Source organism: Danio rerio, chromosome 19 (assembly GCF_052040795.2).
Source record: "Danio rerio strain M-AB ecotype USA chromosome 19, GRCz13ab, whole genome shotgun sequence".
Classification (NCBI taxonomy): domain Eukaryota; kingdom Metazoa; phylum Chordata; class Actinopteri; order Cypriniformes; family Danionidae; genus Danio; species Danio rerio.
Window position 1 is genome coordinate 40,272,606 of NC_141039.2, and position 20,446 is coordinate 40,293,051.

A 20,446-nucleotide genomic window follows, 5' to 3' on the forward strand; every position below is an offset into this window, starting at 1 on the left:
AGAAGTGTCTCCTCCAGACCCAAAAAATGGCTGAATGGATTTAAAAATGGCACAACTCAGTTGTTTAAATCTAGGTGACTTGAGCCTATTGAAATAAGCCTATTTCCTAAAAAATGAAGTGTCCCTTTAAGTAGGATCCTTTAAAATGTTGGGTTTGGCATTTGACCTACTAAAATAAAGATCCTCAGTGGGAATAGCTAGCTAATAATGTGTTGGTCTCACAGGTCATAATGTAACATGCTTGGTGGAGAGTTGTCTGACCTGTGGTTTAAAAGAGCAGTGGCTCACACGCAAACGCACATTTTCAGCCCATTGTTAGCAGGTGGGTTGGACCTGATAACAGAAGGTCTTTACCTGTCTTACAGCTCAGGAGAGATAGAATAATATATCAAAACTCTCGCGTTCTCTCTGTCTCTCTCAATGCTTTTTCATTTAAGATGGCGGATACTTGTAATATCCTTGTTGATGTTATCAGAAGGTCTCTAAGAGGCTATTTCCACTGCTGGATAAAAACGTCTAAAAACAATGTTTTATTCACAATAACTCTGCAGCTGCGGTCTTACGACTTGTGCATACTGTATGTGCCTTTCAACATCACATGGAAAAAAAATATTTTCTAATAGAAAAATGGGAAGGACATTTTGATATTTATGTTTTTAACAGTAATAACAAAAATTATTAATTTGAGATTTATGAATCAATCTTATACAATTTAAAATTTTGTTTTTATATTTTATAGTTCACATGTATTTATTCCTATTTAACCATTCATTTTGAAGAATACTGTAGTTATGCACACATACTGCTCTTCAAAAAGTAATATTTAGACATTCATATTGAATGAAGACATTTAATGATGTAAAAATGCAGAATGTTTTCTGTGAGGGTTGTGTTTAGGATGCAGAATATACCGTTTGTATAGTGTGATAATCATGGTTATTAAAAGTCTCTACAAAGATAGGTATATAAATGTATGTGTGTGTATATAGGAGATATGTGTGTATACACAGGACATATAGTGTACATACACTCACTTGCCACTTTATTAGGTACACCTTACTTACACCGAGTTGGACCCTCTTTTGCCTTCAAAACTGCCTTAATCTTGCGTGGCATGGAATCAGCAAGGTACTGGAAATATTCCTCAGAGATTTCATTACACAATTGCTACTGGCCATGGGTACACTGTGGGTATAAAAGGATGGACATGGTCAGCAGCAATACTCGGGTAGGCTGTGGCATTGATCTGATGCTCAGTTGGTAATAATTGACCCAAAGTGTGCCAAGAAAATATCCCCCACACCAATACACCACCACCAGCCTGAACCGTTGATGTAAGATTGGATGGATTAATGCTTTCATGTTGTTGATGTTAAATTCTGACCCTACCAGCCGAATGTTACAGCAGAAAATGAGACTCATCAGACCAGGCAATGTTTTTCCAATCTTCTATTGTCCTTTTCTGGTGTGCCTGTGTGAATTAGACTAGATTCAACCTTATTGTCATTACTCATGTACAAGTACAAGGCAATATTTTAGCCTCATATGTAGCCTCAGTTTCCTGTTCCTAGCTGACAGAAGTGGCACCCAGTGTGGTCTTTTGCTGCTGTAGCCCATTTACCTCAAGGATAGACGTGTTGTGCATTCAGAGAAGCTCTTCTTCATACCTCGGTTTTAACAAGTGGTTAATTGAGTTACTGTTGCATTTCTATCAGCTTAAACCAGCCGTTCTCTTCTGACCTCTGGCATCAACAAGACATTTGCGCCCACAGAACTGCTGCACACTGGATATTTTCTCTTTTTCGGACCATTCTCTGTAAACCTTAGAGATGGTTGTGCCTGAAAATCCCAGTAAGATCAGCAGTTTCTGAAATACTCAAACCGGCCCGTCTGGCACCAACAACTATGCCAAGTTCAAAGTCACTTAAATCATCTTTCTTCTCCATTCTGATGCTCGATTTAATCTGCAGCAGATCGTCTTGAACTTGTCTACATGCCTAAATGAGTTGCTGCCATATGATTGTGTTTAGAAATTTAAGGTAATGAGCAGTTGGACAGGTGTACCTAATAAAGTTGTATGTGCTGTATTTTTATATTTGTTACCCAAAGACCTTTCTGAACTCTTGGTTGAAAATCTGCCGGTTCTTCCTTCCTTTCTTCCTTCCTTCCTTCCTTCCTTCACTTCTTCCTTCCTTTCTTTCTTTCTGATTCACACATTATTTATATTTTCCCATCTCTATGTCACCTTGCTTTGTTTCTCTCTCTTTTGTCTCTCCTGTTTTTCCCCTCTGATGAATATATGTGGCACGTCTCTGTGATGGGCCAAAAGCTCAGCTGAGAGCATTATAATAGGGCTTTCCCTCCTTATTAATAAAAGGGAGGCCTGCTCATCTTGAAGAGGGCATTCAAATAGCATTTGGCAGTGGCCTGGTGTTTGTTCTCCTCCAGCGTCTGCCTTTTCCAGGACATCCAGAGAGATTTACTCCGGCTTATCTCCAAAGGACCAGGATGTGCCTCCACGGCTGAGCGAAACAATTACTCACAGTGGCTTTCTATCTGTCCTACAGTGAGCGCTTCCACTTTACACACACACTCCCGTACATGCATGGCTCATACACACTTTGACTCACACAGAGAAAACCAAGTCAAGTTATTCAATTTGGAATTTTCTTTGTCATGTCAGAACATCAGGAAAAAACAATTTGCCACTTTGAGTTGAAAGAAGGCATGCTATGAAGCAGCGGTAAAGAGTGAGGAAGGGCCGAGGCTCTTGCTCTGCCTTCTCATCTTCACTTACATGCTATAATATTCCTGCTTTGTAGTCAGAAACTATCTTCTGTTTAATTGTTGCTCTGTTTAGCAAAGATTTTTAGTTTTTATTGCTAGCAAAGTTTAGCGGCTAGCAATGATTTGTAGAGCATTTGTGATATTTGTGAAAATTAATTAAATAATTAATTATTAATTATTAATTAATAATTTACCTAAATCATAGTCTCTGTGAATTAAATTTGTCCATCCATTCATTTTGTCCAGTCTTCTATCCATCCATTATTTTGTTGAACCATTCCTCTGTTTGTCCAGCCGTTTGTCCATCGTTTTGTCGATCCATCTGTCTGTTTGTCAGTCCATCCATTTGTCCATCACTATCTATCCGTCCATCATTTTGTCTAACCATCCATTCATCCGTCTGTCTGTCTGTCCATCCATCCATCATTTGTCCAAATATCCATCGATCCATCTGTCTGTCCGTCCATCATTTTGTCTATCACCATGTATCCATCTATCCATCTATTCTTCCATTGTTTTTTCAACCAACCATCTATCCATCCATTCTTTCATTGTTTTGTCCAACCATCTATCCATCCATTCATCATTTTGTCCGTCAGTCCATCCATCTGTCTGTTCATCCACCTTTTTGTCCTTCCATTCAACATTAGGTCAAGCCATCCAACCATATATCCTTCCATTGTTTTGTCCAACCATCCATAAAACTATTGGTTTAACTATTTATCCAACCGAACATCCATCCGTCCATCATTTTGTCCCCCCATCCATCCATCCATCCATCCATCCATCCATCCATCCATCCATCGTTTTGTCCATGTATCCATTGTTTTGTTTAACCATCTATCCATCCGTCCTTCCATTGTTTTGTCCACATATTCCATCCATTGTTTTGCCTAACCATCCATCCATTGTTTGTTTTGATTTTGCTCATCCATTCATTCCTCCGTCCATCCAATCTTTTTGTCCATCCATCCATCTATCTGTTCGTCCATCGTTTTATCCAACTATCTATCTACCTGTCCGTCCGTCTGTCCGATTGTCCGTCCATCGATCCATCCTTTTATCCAACCATCCATCCATCTGTCCGTCCATCATTTTGTCAAACCATCCATCCATCAGTTTGTTCATTATTCTATCCATCCATCCAGATGTAAATTAAAAACTACAGAAATTTATTTACAGCTGTAATTACATACAGAAACATTTAAATATGTTAATTGATTGTTGATAGTTGATTTAATACTATATATGTCAAATTTGCAGTTATTGATAACAGTTCAATTAAAATGGGTATAGCATATGGAAAACTTTATTTCTGGTAAACAAAATGAAGGAAGAAAACTAGCATTGTACTTATAATATTATAAAAAAATCTATATCAGGTGACCTGTCAACCAGGGACTTCAGGTAATATAATCTTACTGATTTTTATTTTTATTTTTATTTATTTATTTTTTATTGGCAAAATAATTCTGTATATTTTACTTAAAAAAAAAAAAAAAAACTTTTTCCGACAGCAATGGCAATCAGACTAATTGACGACCGATTGTGTTGTAATCATTCATAATGTTTCAAGTCTGAATATGTAGAAATGTAAATAAAACACAGAAGCTGTAACATACAAAAAGATTGAAACTGAATAATGATTAACTTGAAGTGATGAATATAGAGCACAAGTCATCGAACTATTATAAAGTGCTTTTTTGGTCCTCGACAGCCCACACCACCTTCACTCTCATGATGTGAGCATAGTTCAAGATCTCCTTCACTCTAGTTTCCATCTTTTAGTGCTGCATTTGGGCTCCTGCTGAGAGTTGAGAGGTTCCTGGCAAAAGATTTCTGCAGACCTCCACTTCTTAGAGTTAAAGAGACTATTCTTTTCTTCTCTCTCGAATTCCCTAAGAGTATGATCTGATTAGGCTGAACTCCTTTGGGCTCATGGGGAAACTGTGCTGAGTCACACAATGCCCTCTTCAGACAGGACAGTCTCTTTCTTTTTGTTTGTTCCTTTTTTTTTTTTTGGCTTTACTGTGCATCTCCTTAACTGTTTTTGATGTTATAGCTGCTCTGATATTGTTTTATTTTCACTTGCAGCATACAGGATATGAATTAAATTGTTTGTGTGTGTTTGTGTGTATATGAGCCCGGATGACAAAAACCATTTTTATGTTACAGAAGTATATTTTTGGAGATACAAATTTTGAACAAATACTTAATTATCTGTTTCCTTATTTTGTGAATCACAGGGATTTTCTTTCTGATTTACAGTTATGTAGCATTTCTAGACCTTGATCTCTGCTCAACTTCAACTTTTGATGTTGAAAGTTCAACTCTGCCAATATAATGTGATTTTTTTTTTTTAATAATTATAATTTTTGTAATTTGATATCTACAGACAGACAGACACACACACAGACACACACACAGACACACACACAGACACACACACACACAGACACAGACACACACACACACACACACACATACATACCTATATATATATATATACATATATATATATATATATATATATATATATATATATATATATATATATATATATATATATATATATATATACATATTATTATTTTCTTTTTTTTAATGGCAAATATCATTAGAATATTAAGTGAAAAATATGATCCATAAAGATGTTATACATTCCCTAATATAAATATATCGAACTCAAATTTTGAATATTAGTAATGTGAAGTGCTAGGAGCTTAATTAAAAAATTTACACCAATGGGGTCCGGGGTCACATATTTGTTCACTCATTCATTTTTCTTCGGCTTAGTGTGCTTTCATATCTACATTTTTGTTTCTGAACCTGTCTCGTTTGCCCTGTTAGTGCGGTTCGTCTGGCATATGTGAATTGTTGGTCTTGGCTCTATTGAAACAAACTCTGAAGCAGATCGATTGTAGTGAGAAAGTGATACGATTCGAGCCCGGTTATATTACAGTGTTTTATGGATATGTAATAGGCATACGGATATATGAAGAGAGAATTATGAGCAGGGCGGGAGGTCATTCTAGACATCCCAAATCTCCTGGAAGTTTCAGGAGTCTTCCACAAATGCACAGAGACTCCCGGATGCCCGCAAACGAGTGATAATCTCCCAGAAATTGCGCGTCTTCTCCTGGTCCTCAAATACGTCGCTCACCCTTCCCCACCACATTCCTTCTTGCTCTTCAGAAGTTCAGACACGTCGTGCGCACTTTGCCAAACACCATCAAACCACCACCCCTCCTGACCAATGTGAGGAGAGTTTACTCACACATGACTTGTTTTAGCTCATTTGGTCCGTTTAGAAATTTTGCCGTGTGAAAGCGAACAGCACCAAGAGCAAAGAGCAACACTGACAATAGCAATAGCAATCGATTCACAGGTGTGAAAGCACTAATAGTCTCTTATTTATCAGGGGTCACCACAGCAGAATGAACCGCCAACTATTCCAGCTTATGTTTTAGGCAGCAGATGTCCTTCCAGCCGCAACCAAGTACTAATTTAGTGTACCCAATGTACTTATAGCACGTCTTTTGACTGTGGGGGAAAATGGAACAAATGGAGGAAACATGCTACTCCACACAGAAAATGCCCAGCTGGGACTCGAACCAGTGACCTTCTTACTGTGAAGAGACAGTGCTAACCACTGAGCCACTGTGCTGCCAGGGTCACATATATTAACAGTAAATATTGTACACATATTACAATAGTCGACTATTAGTATTAGTTAATAAATAGTATTAGTTATTAGCTATTACTATTAGACTATTAGTATTTGACATGATTCTAACTCACTTGGCCCCCAGCTTTGATTTCTCGGAGTCTGGCGAATGCAGGAATCGATAAGCACAGTTAATGCAATTATAATCTGTTAAATCTCTCTTATAATTGAACAGATGGAGGGAGGTGTTTACTGTCCTGCCATAATGAGATGCGCAAAACTCTCAATGGTCCAACCGAGAGATATTTTTAAAACTGCACAGACACCAGACTGTCACATCTCTTCTTGCATCTTAAGACATTTCTGTACTCTAATCACGGTTTACTGAGCAAATACATGCAAGAACAGAAACTTCATTTGTGAAAATGCATTATTACTTTGTGTCAGTTTGTATATCTTTGTGTGTAATATTAGACTAAAATTCAATTACATAAAACACCAAAAACAAATAAAATGGTGTTGGTGAGGATTTTAGTTGGCTGGTAGCTTTTTAAAAAAAAATTATAAATATAGATAATAATATAATAAATACAAATGATAAAGTTTTTATTTTTATTTATTTATTTTTTTTTTGTGTTCAGCTCATGAGAACATATTTTCAACCCAGGCTCATTATTGACACATACCCCTTTATACATTTCCGGAGGTTGCAAAATTTGTCTCAGGTGTTATATATTTTGCGGTTTTTGTTTTTGCGAATCCACCAGTGGCCTATGTGAATGCATTTTCAGATCTTAAATTTTTCTTGTGAGTGCTATTTGCGACTGCTCTTCTCGTGTAAATCCAACCCACCCACCACCTTCCCTAAACCCAACCGTTAGTGTTTTCAAAACCACCGATTGACCTGATCATCCCCTTCTCTAAACCCAACCCTCAATGTTCTCAAAAGTAGTCTAGAAAAAGAAAAGCCCTCTCATGGTTTTTACCACATTTTCTGATTTCACCACATTGTTATTTACTTGTATATCTTATGTAATACATCTTATTTTTTTGTCTTTTGTTTTACTTGCTTTTTAGAACTGTTCTTCACCAGACTCGAACCCTGTCATTGTGGTCAACTTTTATCTGCACCACAAGTCTGTTGACGTACATGGCGAGCTATTAGGCAGACTGGTTACAGCAGAAAAAAAGCCATCCTCATTGAGGTAAGTGGTCAGCTGGTAGCGCGAAAATAAAAAGAATGCTACAGGGCCATAAGAAACCACCGATGGCTTTTGTTTCAAGACAAAGTGCAGCCAGAAGTAGCTTTGGCTACTCTCCAGAAATGTAAATGTGGGTACATTTTCATGAGCCTGTGTTGCATGTTGTTAGTATCTTGAAGCAGATAGTTTTTAGTAAATAACCACATACCTACTATCTATATTTATACAAAGTAAAGACAGATTATTTATATCGTGTAATGTACATGTTCATGAAATTGTATATTGTACAATTCACTTTATTAACAAACTATTAACTACAGTATGACAGGTAATTAGGAATCGAACTTTGGTCACTGCCAGCACTGTAGTAAAAATTTGCTGGCATGCTAACCGCTAGGCTACTAGCATCATCTTTGATATATATTTTTTGATGCAATTTTGACAAAAAATGCCCACTAGGAATATTTATTTATTTATTTATTTATTTATTTATTTATTTATTTATTTTTGGCAGGTAAAATCATCATATCAAAGTTCAATAGAAAAAAAATATATAGTTGGCGTCGCTAGCCTAGTGGTACTGTGCGCTGACATATAGCACTAGTGTGCTTGTGGCGACCCGGGTTCGATTCCCGTCTTGAGGTCATTTGCCGATCCTTTCCCCCTCTCTGCTCCCAGTGCTTTCCTGTCTGAATTCTCTACTGTCCTATTAAAATAAAGTTGAATAACCCCTTAAAAAATAATTATAAAAAAATATATATAATTATATATATATATATATATATATATATATATATATATATATATATATATATATATATATATATATATATATAATTATATATATATATATATATATATATATATATATATATATATATATATATATATATATATATATATATATATATATATATATATATATATATATATATATATATATATATATATATATATATATATATATATATATATATTGTTATAAATGATGCCTAGACCTATATTTACTGAAGAAAGCTTGAAAAAGTAAATTAAATAAAAATACACACTTTAGTTTATTGTACAATTCATGCCATTACCAAACTATTAACCATGTAAAGAGAGTCTGGTTGCAACAGAGGTTAAGTTCTAAATGCAGCTTTATTTATGCAAAGAGATAGTCAGACAGGCATTGTCGACAGTACAACATGGGTAATCCAATAGAGTAATCCAGATTGAATGGTCAGGACAGGCGGCAAAACATAATAGTAAAAAAAACAAGGGTCCAAAAAGCAAGACAAGGAAAAACACTAGAAAGTGCTCACAAGTAACCACAACTCAGCAAAAATGTGTGTGTGCAGTGATTATAGTCCATCTGATTAGTCTTGATGGGTTTCAGCTGTGTGTTTGCAGTCAGGGGGAATCTGGGCTAGGTGTGTGAGTTAAGTGCATGAGGGGATCTGTAGTTCATTACCGTGGCAAATTTGCTCTCCAGCGATCTGCAAATTCTACAGTCGCTGGACAAACTAAGACGTTTAACTCCATAAAGTACTATTTGCCATAATAGTTAAGGTTGGGCTTAGGTATTGGTAGGATTAGGGACATAAAATAAGATCATAATTTATAAGGACTAATAAACAGTTAATGGCTTAATAATAGGCAGGTAATAAGCCAGTAGTGAATGGAGTGTATTGTTCCTTTAACCAAAAGTGTTACCACAATAACTTTCAACAATAAAAGAAAATACATTTAAAAAATAAATACTAGTTTAATATGAATTTACACCAGTCATCCAATTTCTGGTCTTAAAATAAATGTAGTGGCACATAGCATAGTAGATTGACCCAGGCTTTCCAACAGGTTTTTTTCCGACAGAATTTGATCAGTCTGATTCTGAAGCCCTGAACGGCAGGAATGAAGTTGTGTCTGAAAACAGGTTTTGATGAGCGCTCCGAGTGCTGGCACGTAAATGAAGCCTTTGAACCTCTCCAGAGAGAGCCGGCTGAATGCCTAATCAACACGGGCCCTGGAAAACACGCAACCGGCCCGGGATTACAGATAAACACTCGCGAACTCGTGGCCATCGTCAACAGCAGCTTTCACACCGAGACAATGGCCCTCTGATCAGAACAATGATTGCGTCTGCCCGGCAGCTGAAGCTTCCCACTCCTATCATTTTAATTAATTCAGTAATATTTCCAAAGCCTGCACTGTATAGGCCTCTAATGAGAAATCTCATCAGAAGTCGGCAATTTGAGCTGAAGCTGGCGTGATGCTCTACCTTTCTCTGTCTCTTTTCAGCCGGCGTCCTTTCAGAGCTTTTCTTCATTTCCAGTAGAATGTGATCTGGCTGTCCGTTAGCAAACTGGATGCTCATTTAGTGCTTTTTGGTGCGCATGTGTGTTCTTGGGTACCCCGGGCTTGGTAAACAGTAAATGATCTATAATCCCAAATCTGACAAAGTTGGGACAGGATAAAAAACTCAAATAAAAAAAGAAAGAAGCCATTTCTAAATTTACTTTGACTTGTATTGTCTGCAATCAAATACAACAAACTTTTTTTTTTTTTTTTTCAAAATCAACACACATTCCAATTTTGGTCCTTGCAAAACATTTCATAAAAAGTTAGGACAGTAAAACATTTACCACTTTGTAATGTTTCTATTCTTTTTCACAACACTTAAAAGACGTTTAGAGACTGAAGACACCAAGTGATGAAGTGTTTTAGGTGTAATTTTGTCACATTCATCCTGCAAACAAGTCTTAGAGCCCCTATTATGGGTTGAAAATTACCTTTCATGCAGTGTGCAGCACAGCTCTACGTGCATGAAAACATCCAGCTGAGGGTTAAATCTGAAAATGCACCTTGTTTAAAAATATCAATTAGTTATCTGTTTTTTTAATAAAAGATTTGACTTACAGTCGGATGTTTTGCCTGTTCGTATCGATGTCGACATTAAACGATGCCAAATATGAACTGCCAGATCCAATATAACATGAACTATCCTTTTTCTTTGGATTCTAGCAGAATGTGAGGGATCATGGGATTGATCATGACTACTAAGGGTACTATCACTGGGATGGTCTGACATGTGGCTGTATGTAATAAAGGGTCCAAGGTAATATTCACAACAACATCACAGTATAGGCAACCGCGTGCTGTTTGTTCCTCTCATTTTTCTGATGATTGATACAATAGCCTACCTTGCAGCACGTAATATGCCGACTGTTTGTTATTAAATGAAGGATCAGCAAAGACTACTAATGTATGGGATTTCTCTGTAACTTTTACACATTGTATGGACCAGTTCCTTATTCCTCCAGATCCTGTAAATGTTTCTACTTCCTACACAATGTAAAGTGTGATTAAAATTTTTGCCTCGTATTTTGTAGTTTGCATAATATATATTTAATTGTGTGTTGTTACTTGTAATCGCTCTGTGCGGCTTGTAATCACACATCTGTTATTGATCAGTACTTGTAGTGTATCTCTCAGATTAAATCTTTATGGTTTATTTCACATATTGTGCCCAAAACCACGCTGAAAACGCGATGCGTGCTTCTTCCTTAACTGATTTAAATGCGTTTTGTGCTCACAGTCTCCTGCGGTTTGTCTTTGCTATGGCCACCGTCAGCTGTTCCTTACGTGCATGGCGCGGTCAATTTTTCAAACTAGTTCAACTTTTGCCACTGTGTGTATTTATACTGAATGTGTGTAATTGTTATTAATTGGGGTTGTGGTTAAGAATAGAGGAATATGCTGGTGTTTAACTGCATTGCTTTATTGCATTCCTGCATTAGGCTCACACATATACTCTGTACTACTTCATGACCTTGGTGGTAATAAAATGATTTTCTAATAATAATAATAACAATAATTAATGATATTAAAAATAAAATAAATAATAATTAATAAATATTCTAATAATACATAATATAATAAAATCATATTTATATAATAATAATACATATTATTATTATTATTATTATTATTACTATTATTATTGTTGTTGTTGTTGTTGTTATTATTATAATTATAATCTTAAAAATAAAAAACATATATATGTCTGTATTATTATAGATATATGTCTATTGAATTCCAAGACTGTAATAATTGATAAATAATGATAATAATAATGTAATAATACATTTCTTATTGATATCAAGTTTTTTTTTGTTTTGCTGTAAAGTTATTTGAAAAAAGATTCAAAAGTTTGGAAGCGTAATGATCAAAATTGACAAAAATGTACATAACATATATATATATATATATATATATATATATATATATATATATATATATATATATATATATATATAATTTCTAGTGACACGTGATCTGGCTCTTAATTACAATATGGGCTACTTGTTTAATGTTTTTTGGTGTGTGTGTTGTCAGGCACCTCTCTGGACTTGTTGGCCGTTGTGTACTGATAGCGATCTCATTGACTTTAATCAGCCATCCGTCAATGTGACAGTGCTGTAAGAATAAAGGTTTTGAGGCGCAAGTTAATTAATCTGCCTGCTCCTGTCGGCTGGCACTGCTCATTCATGGAGCAAATAAAGGCAGCCATGAATGTAATTGTTTGTTTTCGGTGCAGTTTTGGGGAAAAACAAGTCATTTGTGTGCCTCTGATATCTGCACAGGTTGCCCTTTGCTTGCTCTCATCCAGGATTCTTTTTTGCAGTAAATGATGCGTGTTCCAGCAAATTATTTTTTAATCATCATTTTTCAGATAAGTTCATCTGATGCACAAATTGCGGCACGCTGATTTGCTGGTATTTATAGAACTACTCAGAAGTGTCAGCATTATTAAAGGCCAATTTTATCGAGTGCATGCAGATAGTCCAACGCAATCTCGCAGGAATTTGTAACTTTTTGATTTAGTGGCTAATTTCTAGAAATAGCGGTGCGGTTTGGATTGTATGAGAGTTTGTAAAACAGTTATATTTCCTTGGGTTGGATAATCTGGCAGAGTCTTTACACAATTGCATACACTTCTCTGTACTCAGATGTGAAAAAATGTACCCCAGGCGAGTCCCATTTCTTACAGACGGCTCTGAAGCTACAACAAAAAGGAGGACCAGATGCAAACCTCATGGTCAATATAACATTTATTTTAACATAAAAATTACATCAATATTATATAAAGTGATTGAAAAGAAGAGTCATGGCCGAAATGGGTTTGTCAATGCAGCTTAACCGAGCCCCATGCCAAGGCAATGGCTCAGAATCCCAGCACTGTGACGAGCACACCAAACTGTTTATATTCACGTTCCATGCAACGAGTGGCACCTGTGTACCAATCACGTCATCTCCAACCCGTAACTGAAACACACGCACTCATCACTGATAGGCATCAAATGACAACTAAAAACTCTTCAGAGAACATTGAACCCTAGTAAATAATACCAGCACCACCTAGAAGCACTTTCTCTGAGTCAAGTTACTTTGCATAACAAGCATTTCTTGTGTGTATTGCCTCTTCTTGTTGTATTGCTGAATACCTCCTCAATTGTAAGTCACTTTGGACAAAAGCATATGCTAAAAGATTAAAAGTAAATGTAATTAAAGTTGATTGTTTTTTGATTCCTGTCTTTTTTCTTTCAATAATGAGAGACACAGTGGAACATAAACTACACTGCCTTCTTATTTTGTTTAGAGAGTCATATCTTTCTTTTTCTGTCCAGGTGATCTCATACAGCCTTTAAAATATTTAGGTTTGGACCTTGTGGAGGTCATTTCATGACTGTCCGTGTTTCATCAGCTGTTTCTCCAGATAGCATTTCACTGCAAACAGCAAAAATCAGTCCAGGGCACTCGAGAAGTGGAAAAAATATTAAAAAGAATATATTAAGAAATTTTTTTAAATAATTTTTCCACACTTCTCGAGTACCTTGGACTGATTTTTGCTGTATATTCTGATGAATCCCTTACCCAAAGAGCACCAACACATTATTTAAGCAATCCCTGAGCACTTTTTGTTCGATTTAGGATTTCACTACAATAAGAGGATCATTATCAAGCTAAAAATGAAAACTTTTGCAACTAAAATCCTTTCCAGAATTAATGGCATTATGGATTTAACCCTTGTGTACTGTTCAAGTTGACTACCCTTTCGTTATGTTGGTGGCTGTTTTTGCCCCGTTGACTTCCATTATAACAAATTTTTTGATTGCAAAGCCATGACACCAAATAATCATGCATTCTTGATTGTTGGTGGTTTTCCCTGTTGGGAAGAGATAAAACTTTTTTTTTTTTACTGTCGATCATCAGTTGGCAGCATAAACCCTTCAGATAGATAGCAAGGATATTTGATGCTTGGAAGATGAAGTCTTTTGTCATTTGCGTGGAGTTTGCGACGCAGATCGGAGAATACGTGAGACGCAAACTTTAAACTGAGTTAATTTTGACAAAAAATACAGTAGAGAATATATGTACAGAAACGCGGTCTGCCCTTCTGTGTTTGGAACCTTCTGCAGAGACCTTCTGCGATAATTTTGGGGAGTAGATGGGTTTTAACTACGGGTCCAGTTGCACCCATTCTCTGCTGACTGTAACTAATGGTTTCAGAGCAAAGTTTAAGCGGGAGATTTCCTTTGTATCTGGGCCCCTCATATGCATCATAAGGATCCACCCTGAAGATATGGACATTTTCAGCAGTGGCCTGTATGTTACAATAGTGTGTGTGCAAAAATACAATTATGTTTACTTTGTTCTGATAGCTATGGGGCTTATTATTTTTTTCTCAAAAACATCAAGGTAAGGGCCTTGATTTTTGCACTGCAACTAATGAACTAATGAACAACTAACTGCAACAGTAAAAATGAGTCAATTTACCTCTTGCCAACAGGAAAAACCAGAAACAATCAAGAATGTATGATATGGTGTCGTGGCTTTGCAATCAAAACATGTCATTATAATGAAAGTCAATGCAGCAAAAGCAGCCACCAACCTAACAAAAGGTTAGTCAATTTGCCCAGAGTGTATTGTTAAACTTTTGAACATTTTCAGATCATATTCACAAAATATGGAATAGGATAGGATTTGTAACCAAAATAGGATTTGTAACCAAATATCAATCCATTTGCTGACACGCAGAGAAAGTTATGGCCAAATTAAGACTCAAAGTCCCCCCAGAGTGGATGAAAACATCCCCCACAGCACACAAGGGTTAAACCTATCTGTATTTTTAAACATTCACAATTCCATCCAGCCTCTCTCCAACATTGTCTTTCACTTTTCTTAAACAACTAAACCAAAATAGCTCAAACTCTAACCTTACCTAACTCCTATCACATCATCAAATCTCTCTTTATCCATTTTCCTTGAAAAAAATGTATCTCCTTTACTTTTTAGAGCTGCTGCTGAATAGCCCCTCGGAAAAAAGTACTTCCATATGGGACCATTATCAATAAACTTAGTACCTGACTTTCTGGCGGTTGTGGGCTGGACACTAATTTATTTTGCAGTCAGGGTAATGTAATGGCTGGCATAGTAATCTTGTTCTTGGCGGCGGAGGACAGAGCTCCAGGGCATTGTCTGCACATTGAGGCACATGGCAGCTCTGGCTTTAAGGTGATAAGAGGCCGACTCAAGCCAAGTTCAAAGCTCAACATAACTGGAAAAGAGGAAAGTCATTTCAGGCAATCAAACAAAATTCAACATACTGGACCCCCGCACAAATGCTTTATAGTCAAAAGTGGAAGTACATCCAACAAAACGCTGCATGTGAAAAGGAAGCTGATTTCTGGACTTTTATTTCGGCGTGACTAAAATATGTATATATAAGTCTTGTGGGTCGTTCAAATTAAGAGCTGGTATTGGAACAATCAGAATCAGAGTTTTTCAGACATGCGTTTTAAAGTTTTAGGAAAATGAAATGAAGTAGAAACAATTCGGAATAATAATTATAATCAAGTAATTTGTACAAAATGTAAAATCAAGACTAAAGTCAATGCTGCACTGATGACAGGTTGTATTAATGCAATGTTATGTCAAATATATTGGGACAAACCCAACAGTTGGGTTAAAAATTATAAATAAAATTCTGTTGAAAAAGTATCTAGAGTTTTGTGTTTGTGCATATTTGACTCAACTTTGGGTTAATACAACCCTGCAATTTTTAATACAACCCTGCACTGGCATTTGAAGTATACTACAATTTTATATTTATATTATTCACATTTACAATTTTTCTATTATCTGCCATTGTTGCCTAGTTTGCAACTGTTGTGTGTGTTTTAGTTGTTATTTTTTTGTCATATTTTTGTTCGGCTTTAAAATAATTTTCAGTAATCATTTAATTAATATCATGGAATTTATTCAGTTTAAATTAAATTAAGCCCAACACAGCCACAGCTAAGTATCCCTGAAATTTTAAATAATGAAGAGTATATTGTTTTTGTAATAAATAAATGTAATACATTTTATTTAATAAAAATAAATAAATAAAGTGTTTATAAATGGTTAAATAATGAAAAGTAGATTATTTTGGCAATAAATAAAAAAAATCAATAAATGTAATAAACAAACTAAATAAATGAATGAAGTATTTATAATGCGTTAAATAATATAGAGAAAATTATTTTGGTAACAAATAAATAAAAAAATAAAGTGTATAGAATTTCTTAAATAGTGAAGAGTATATTATTTTTGTAATAAATAAGTAAATGTAATTAAATAAATAAAGTGTTTATAATTTGTTAAATAATGAAGAGTACGTTATTTTGGTAATAAATAAATAAAGTGTTTATGGATGGTTAAATATTAAACTTTACATTATTTTGGTAATGAATAAATACATAAATAAATGTTTTAAATAAATATTTGTATTTAATAAATACATTTAATAAACAAAACAAATAAATTAAGTGATTATAAATGATTAAATAATGAAGAGTACAATATTTTGGTAATAAATAAATCTATTAAACAAAATTTTAAAAATAAAATGGTTAAATAATAAAATGGTTAAATAATTAATAGGACACTGTTTTGGAAATAAATAAATAAATAAAGTGTTTATAATTAGGTAAAGCAGAGTATGTTATTTTGATAATAAATAAAAATATAAAATGTTTATGAGTAGTTAAATAATGACTTGGTTAATTGGTTAAAGCAGAGTACATTATTTTGGTAATAAATAAATGTTTTAAATAAATAAATGTAATAAATAAATGTAGTAATCAAAATAAATAAATAAAATAAATAAAGTGTTAATGTAAATAATGTACCATAAATTAACAATTTTGCTAATAAATAAATAAATGTCTGGGCGAAATGGTGGCTCAGTGGTAAGCACCGTCGCCTCACAGCAAGAAGATTGCTAGTTTGAGTCCTGGCTAGGTCAGTTGGCATTTCTGTGTGGAGTTTTCCCGTGTTTGCTCGGGTTTCCTCCGAGTACTCCGGTTTCTTCCACAGTCCAAACACATGCGCTATAGGTGAATTGAATAAGTTAAATTAGCCGTAGTCTATGTGTATGGATGAGTGTGTATGGATAGTACCCAATACTGGGTTGCAGCTGGAAAGACATCCGTTGGATAAGTTGGTCCCTGATTCTGCTGTGGTGACCCCAGATGAATAAAGGGACTAAGCTGGAGGAATATAAATGAAGAAATAAATGTAATAAATAAATTTAATAATCAAAATAAATAAAGTATAAATGGTTAAATAATGAAGTGAGTAAATTATTTTTATATTAAATAAATGCACTAAATAAATAAATAAATGTAATTAAATAAATAAATAAAGTGTTTATAAATTGTCTTCTAATTCCTCCTACACCATTGTGATCGGAAGATCTCTGCTGTGTAATTTGATTTAAGATACTTTACTTGATTCATGCTGCGCACAAACACTAATGTGAAGTAATTGTGTGCTGTGTGTGGGTGCAAAGTGCCATGGCAAAGGAATTGCCTCTGTGGATTTATGAACATGTAATCATGACTTTTCATCATAATTAGTTCTTATTTCCATGCCATGGGTATTACTGTGATCCATTTAAGGCTCATTCAATACGTTTCGCAGAACAACATGTGTTTCCTGAAGACAAATGTGCTATTTATGCGCTGAATTAAATGTGTCATGGATTACACTGAATTGAAATCTTGTAAACAAACAGGACGTCTCTCATTGCTCGTGGTATGAGGGAGTGTTTATTGTCAAGCCAGCTGTAACGCAATGAGCCAGAAATACTGAACAGAGGCTGAATCACATTATGTTGGTTTCAGTAATATTTTCCTGGAATAACTAAATATATACCCAGTGGAGATCAAAATTACAGAACGACCTGCAATTTTCTAAATCCCAAGGTCATCACTTAGTAGTATTTTAAATTATTCTTACTGTTACCGGTCTTGGGCTACTGGGTGATATAGCTGTGGATAACCATTGTCAAGTTCATTCAGCTAATCACTGGGTATGTTGGGAGCAGTTTTAGCTTAGCTTAGCATAGATCATTGAATCAGATTAGACTATTAGCATCTTGATCAAAAATTGCCAAAAATGCTCCTGTTTAAAGCTTGACTCTTCTGACAGCTGCAACTGACAGAAAAGTCGAATTTCTATTTTCTAGGCTAATGTGGTTAGCAACTCTCAGTCTGAAAAAAAAAAACATCAAGACACTTTGCTTCCAAAATATCTGTTAATAACATTTTCCATATTTTGTGATTCACTAATGTTTTCTGTTTATTTACAGTAGTGAATGGCATTGTGGGACCTGCTCTATTGACATTTCATTCATTCATTTTCCATTGGCTTAGTACTTATGTATCAGGGGTCACCACAACGGAATGTACCTGCAACTATTCCAGCATATGTTTTATGCCGTGGATGCATTTAGTTTTGGGAAACATACACTTTCATTCATACGCACACACTCATACACTCCGGCCAATTTAGTTTATTTAGTTACTTACAACACATGTGTTTAGACTGTGTCAAATTGGAGTACCCGGAGGAAACGCACGAGAACAAGGGCAGAACATGCAAACTCCACACAGAAATGCCCACTGACCTAGCTAGAATTCGAACCAGTGTCCTTCTTGCTGTGAGGTTACAGTGCTAACCACTGAACCATCATTTCACCTCTGTTGACATTTTTAAGTCCCAGCTGGGCTAGTTTGCATTTCTGTGTGGAATTTGTATGTTCTCCCTGCATTGACGTGGGTTTCCTCCGGGTGCTTGCAATATAAGTGAATTTAATTAACTAAATTGGACGTAATGAATGTGTGTGTGTGAATGCGAAAGTGTATGGGTGTTTCCCAGTACTGGGTTGTTGCTGGAAGGGCATCTGCTGCATAAAACATATGCCAAAATAGTTTGTGGTTCATTCCACTGTGGCGACCCCTGACAAATAAGGGAGTAAGTCACAGAAAAATGAATAAATGTATTTAATTGTGAGGATTTGAGGTTCGATGCGAGCTCAGAGGTAAGAAATCACTTGTTAGCTTTTCTCAGTCCATTTTGCAGTCACCATGTCCTGTGGTCCTCCATCATCCCCGGCAAATTCAGTTCCGTCTCTCAGTTGAATAATTTAGCGAACAGATGATTGTGTAATATTCAATTAATTATTAATCAGTAAATTTAGTAATTTAAACAGATTAACCAATTTGCCCATTTGCTTTTCTTTAAGCTGCAGACCATTACTGCTTTAATTAAAGTTCATTCAGAGATTACCCCTTTTAATATGCATGCTCGCCAGCACATCACTTCACATTTTACGGAGTCCAAAATTAACTTCACTCGCTGAATCCTTATATTCAGAATATTTCCCAAACCCTTTCTCACACTCGTGATGGACTTTCTGCAGCTACTGCTCACATTTTGTCAGATCTCCTCAGACATCAGAGAAATAGTGAAAGTTTGTGTCTGTAGTCATTTAACCCTGTAATTACAGAGTGTTTCAAAGATTGAAATGTTTTGTAATATGTTATTATCACTGGACATACTTTTAAAGGGATTGCCAAAAATAAAAATTGTCTTTATTTACTTCGGGTGCTCCAGTTTACCCCACAGTCCAAAGACATGCTATATAGGTGAATTGAAAAAAACGAAATCGGCTGTAGTGCATGAGTGTGTATGGGTGTTTCCCAGTACTGAGTTGCGGCTGGAAGGGCATCCACTGCGTAAAACATATGCTAGAATAATTTGCAGTTCATTCCACTGTGGCAACCTCTGAAATAGAGATTAAGCCAAGGAAAAATGATTGAATGAATGAATGTACACTCACCGGCCACTATATTAGGTACACCTTACTAGTACCAGGTTGGACCCCCTTTTGCTTTCAGAACTGCCTTAATGTCTCGTAGCATAGATTCAACAAGGTACTGGAAATATTCCTCAGAGATTTTGGTCCATATTAACATCATAGCATCATGCAGTTGCTGCAGATTTATCATGGAATTTCCCGTTCCACCACATCCCAAAGGTGCGTTAATGGATTGAGTCCTGGAGAGTGTGTAGGCCATGTTAATGCAGGTGACTCATTGTCATGTTCAAGAAATGACATGGCGCGAAATGATGCTGGGAGTAGCCGTCACAAGATGTGTACACTGTGGTCATCATGGGCAACGTTGCCTTGTCTGATGAGTCACGATTTCTTCTGTATGGATGCTAGGGTCCGAATTTAATGTCATCAGCAAAGCTTTGGTCCATCTTGCCTTGTATCCACTGGTAGTGATGGTGCAATGGTGTGGGGGATATTTACTAGGCACCCTTTGGGCTCATTAGTACCATACACAAGTACATTAGTACTTGTGTCAACACCACAGCCTACCTAAGTATTGTTGCTGACCATGTCCATTCCTTT

At 35.6% G+C, this 20,446-nt stretch overlaps 1 protein-coding gene across 23 annotated transcripts in view; it reads left to right on the top strand.

Moving 5' to 3' along the window:
• The window catches only part of LOC147832625 (uncharacterized), a 201,289-nt gene that overhangs the window by 64,464 nt on the left and 116,379 nt on the right, over nt 1–20,446 (top strand). For 13 of the 23 annotated variants that reach the window (XR_015945390.1, XR_015945388.1, XR_015945389.1 and 10 more), the window contains one exon: nt 7,532–7,659. The exons of 3 other annotated variants lie outside the window; for them this stretch is intronic. Coding sequence is in view for 3 of the 20 variants with exons in the window: in XM_088651517.1 (XP_088507643.1) it covers nt 7,532–7,659 (128 nt within the window). In the remaining 17 variants the exon portion in view is untranslated. Of the gene's footprint in view, nt 1–7,531; nt 7,660–9,495; nt 11,406–20,446 lie in introns of those variants that run through there. 7 more of the 23 variants (XR_015945386.1, XR_015517083.2, XM_088651516.1 and 4 more) reach the window with 5 other exon arrangements.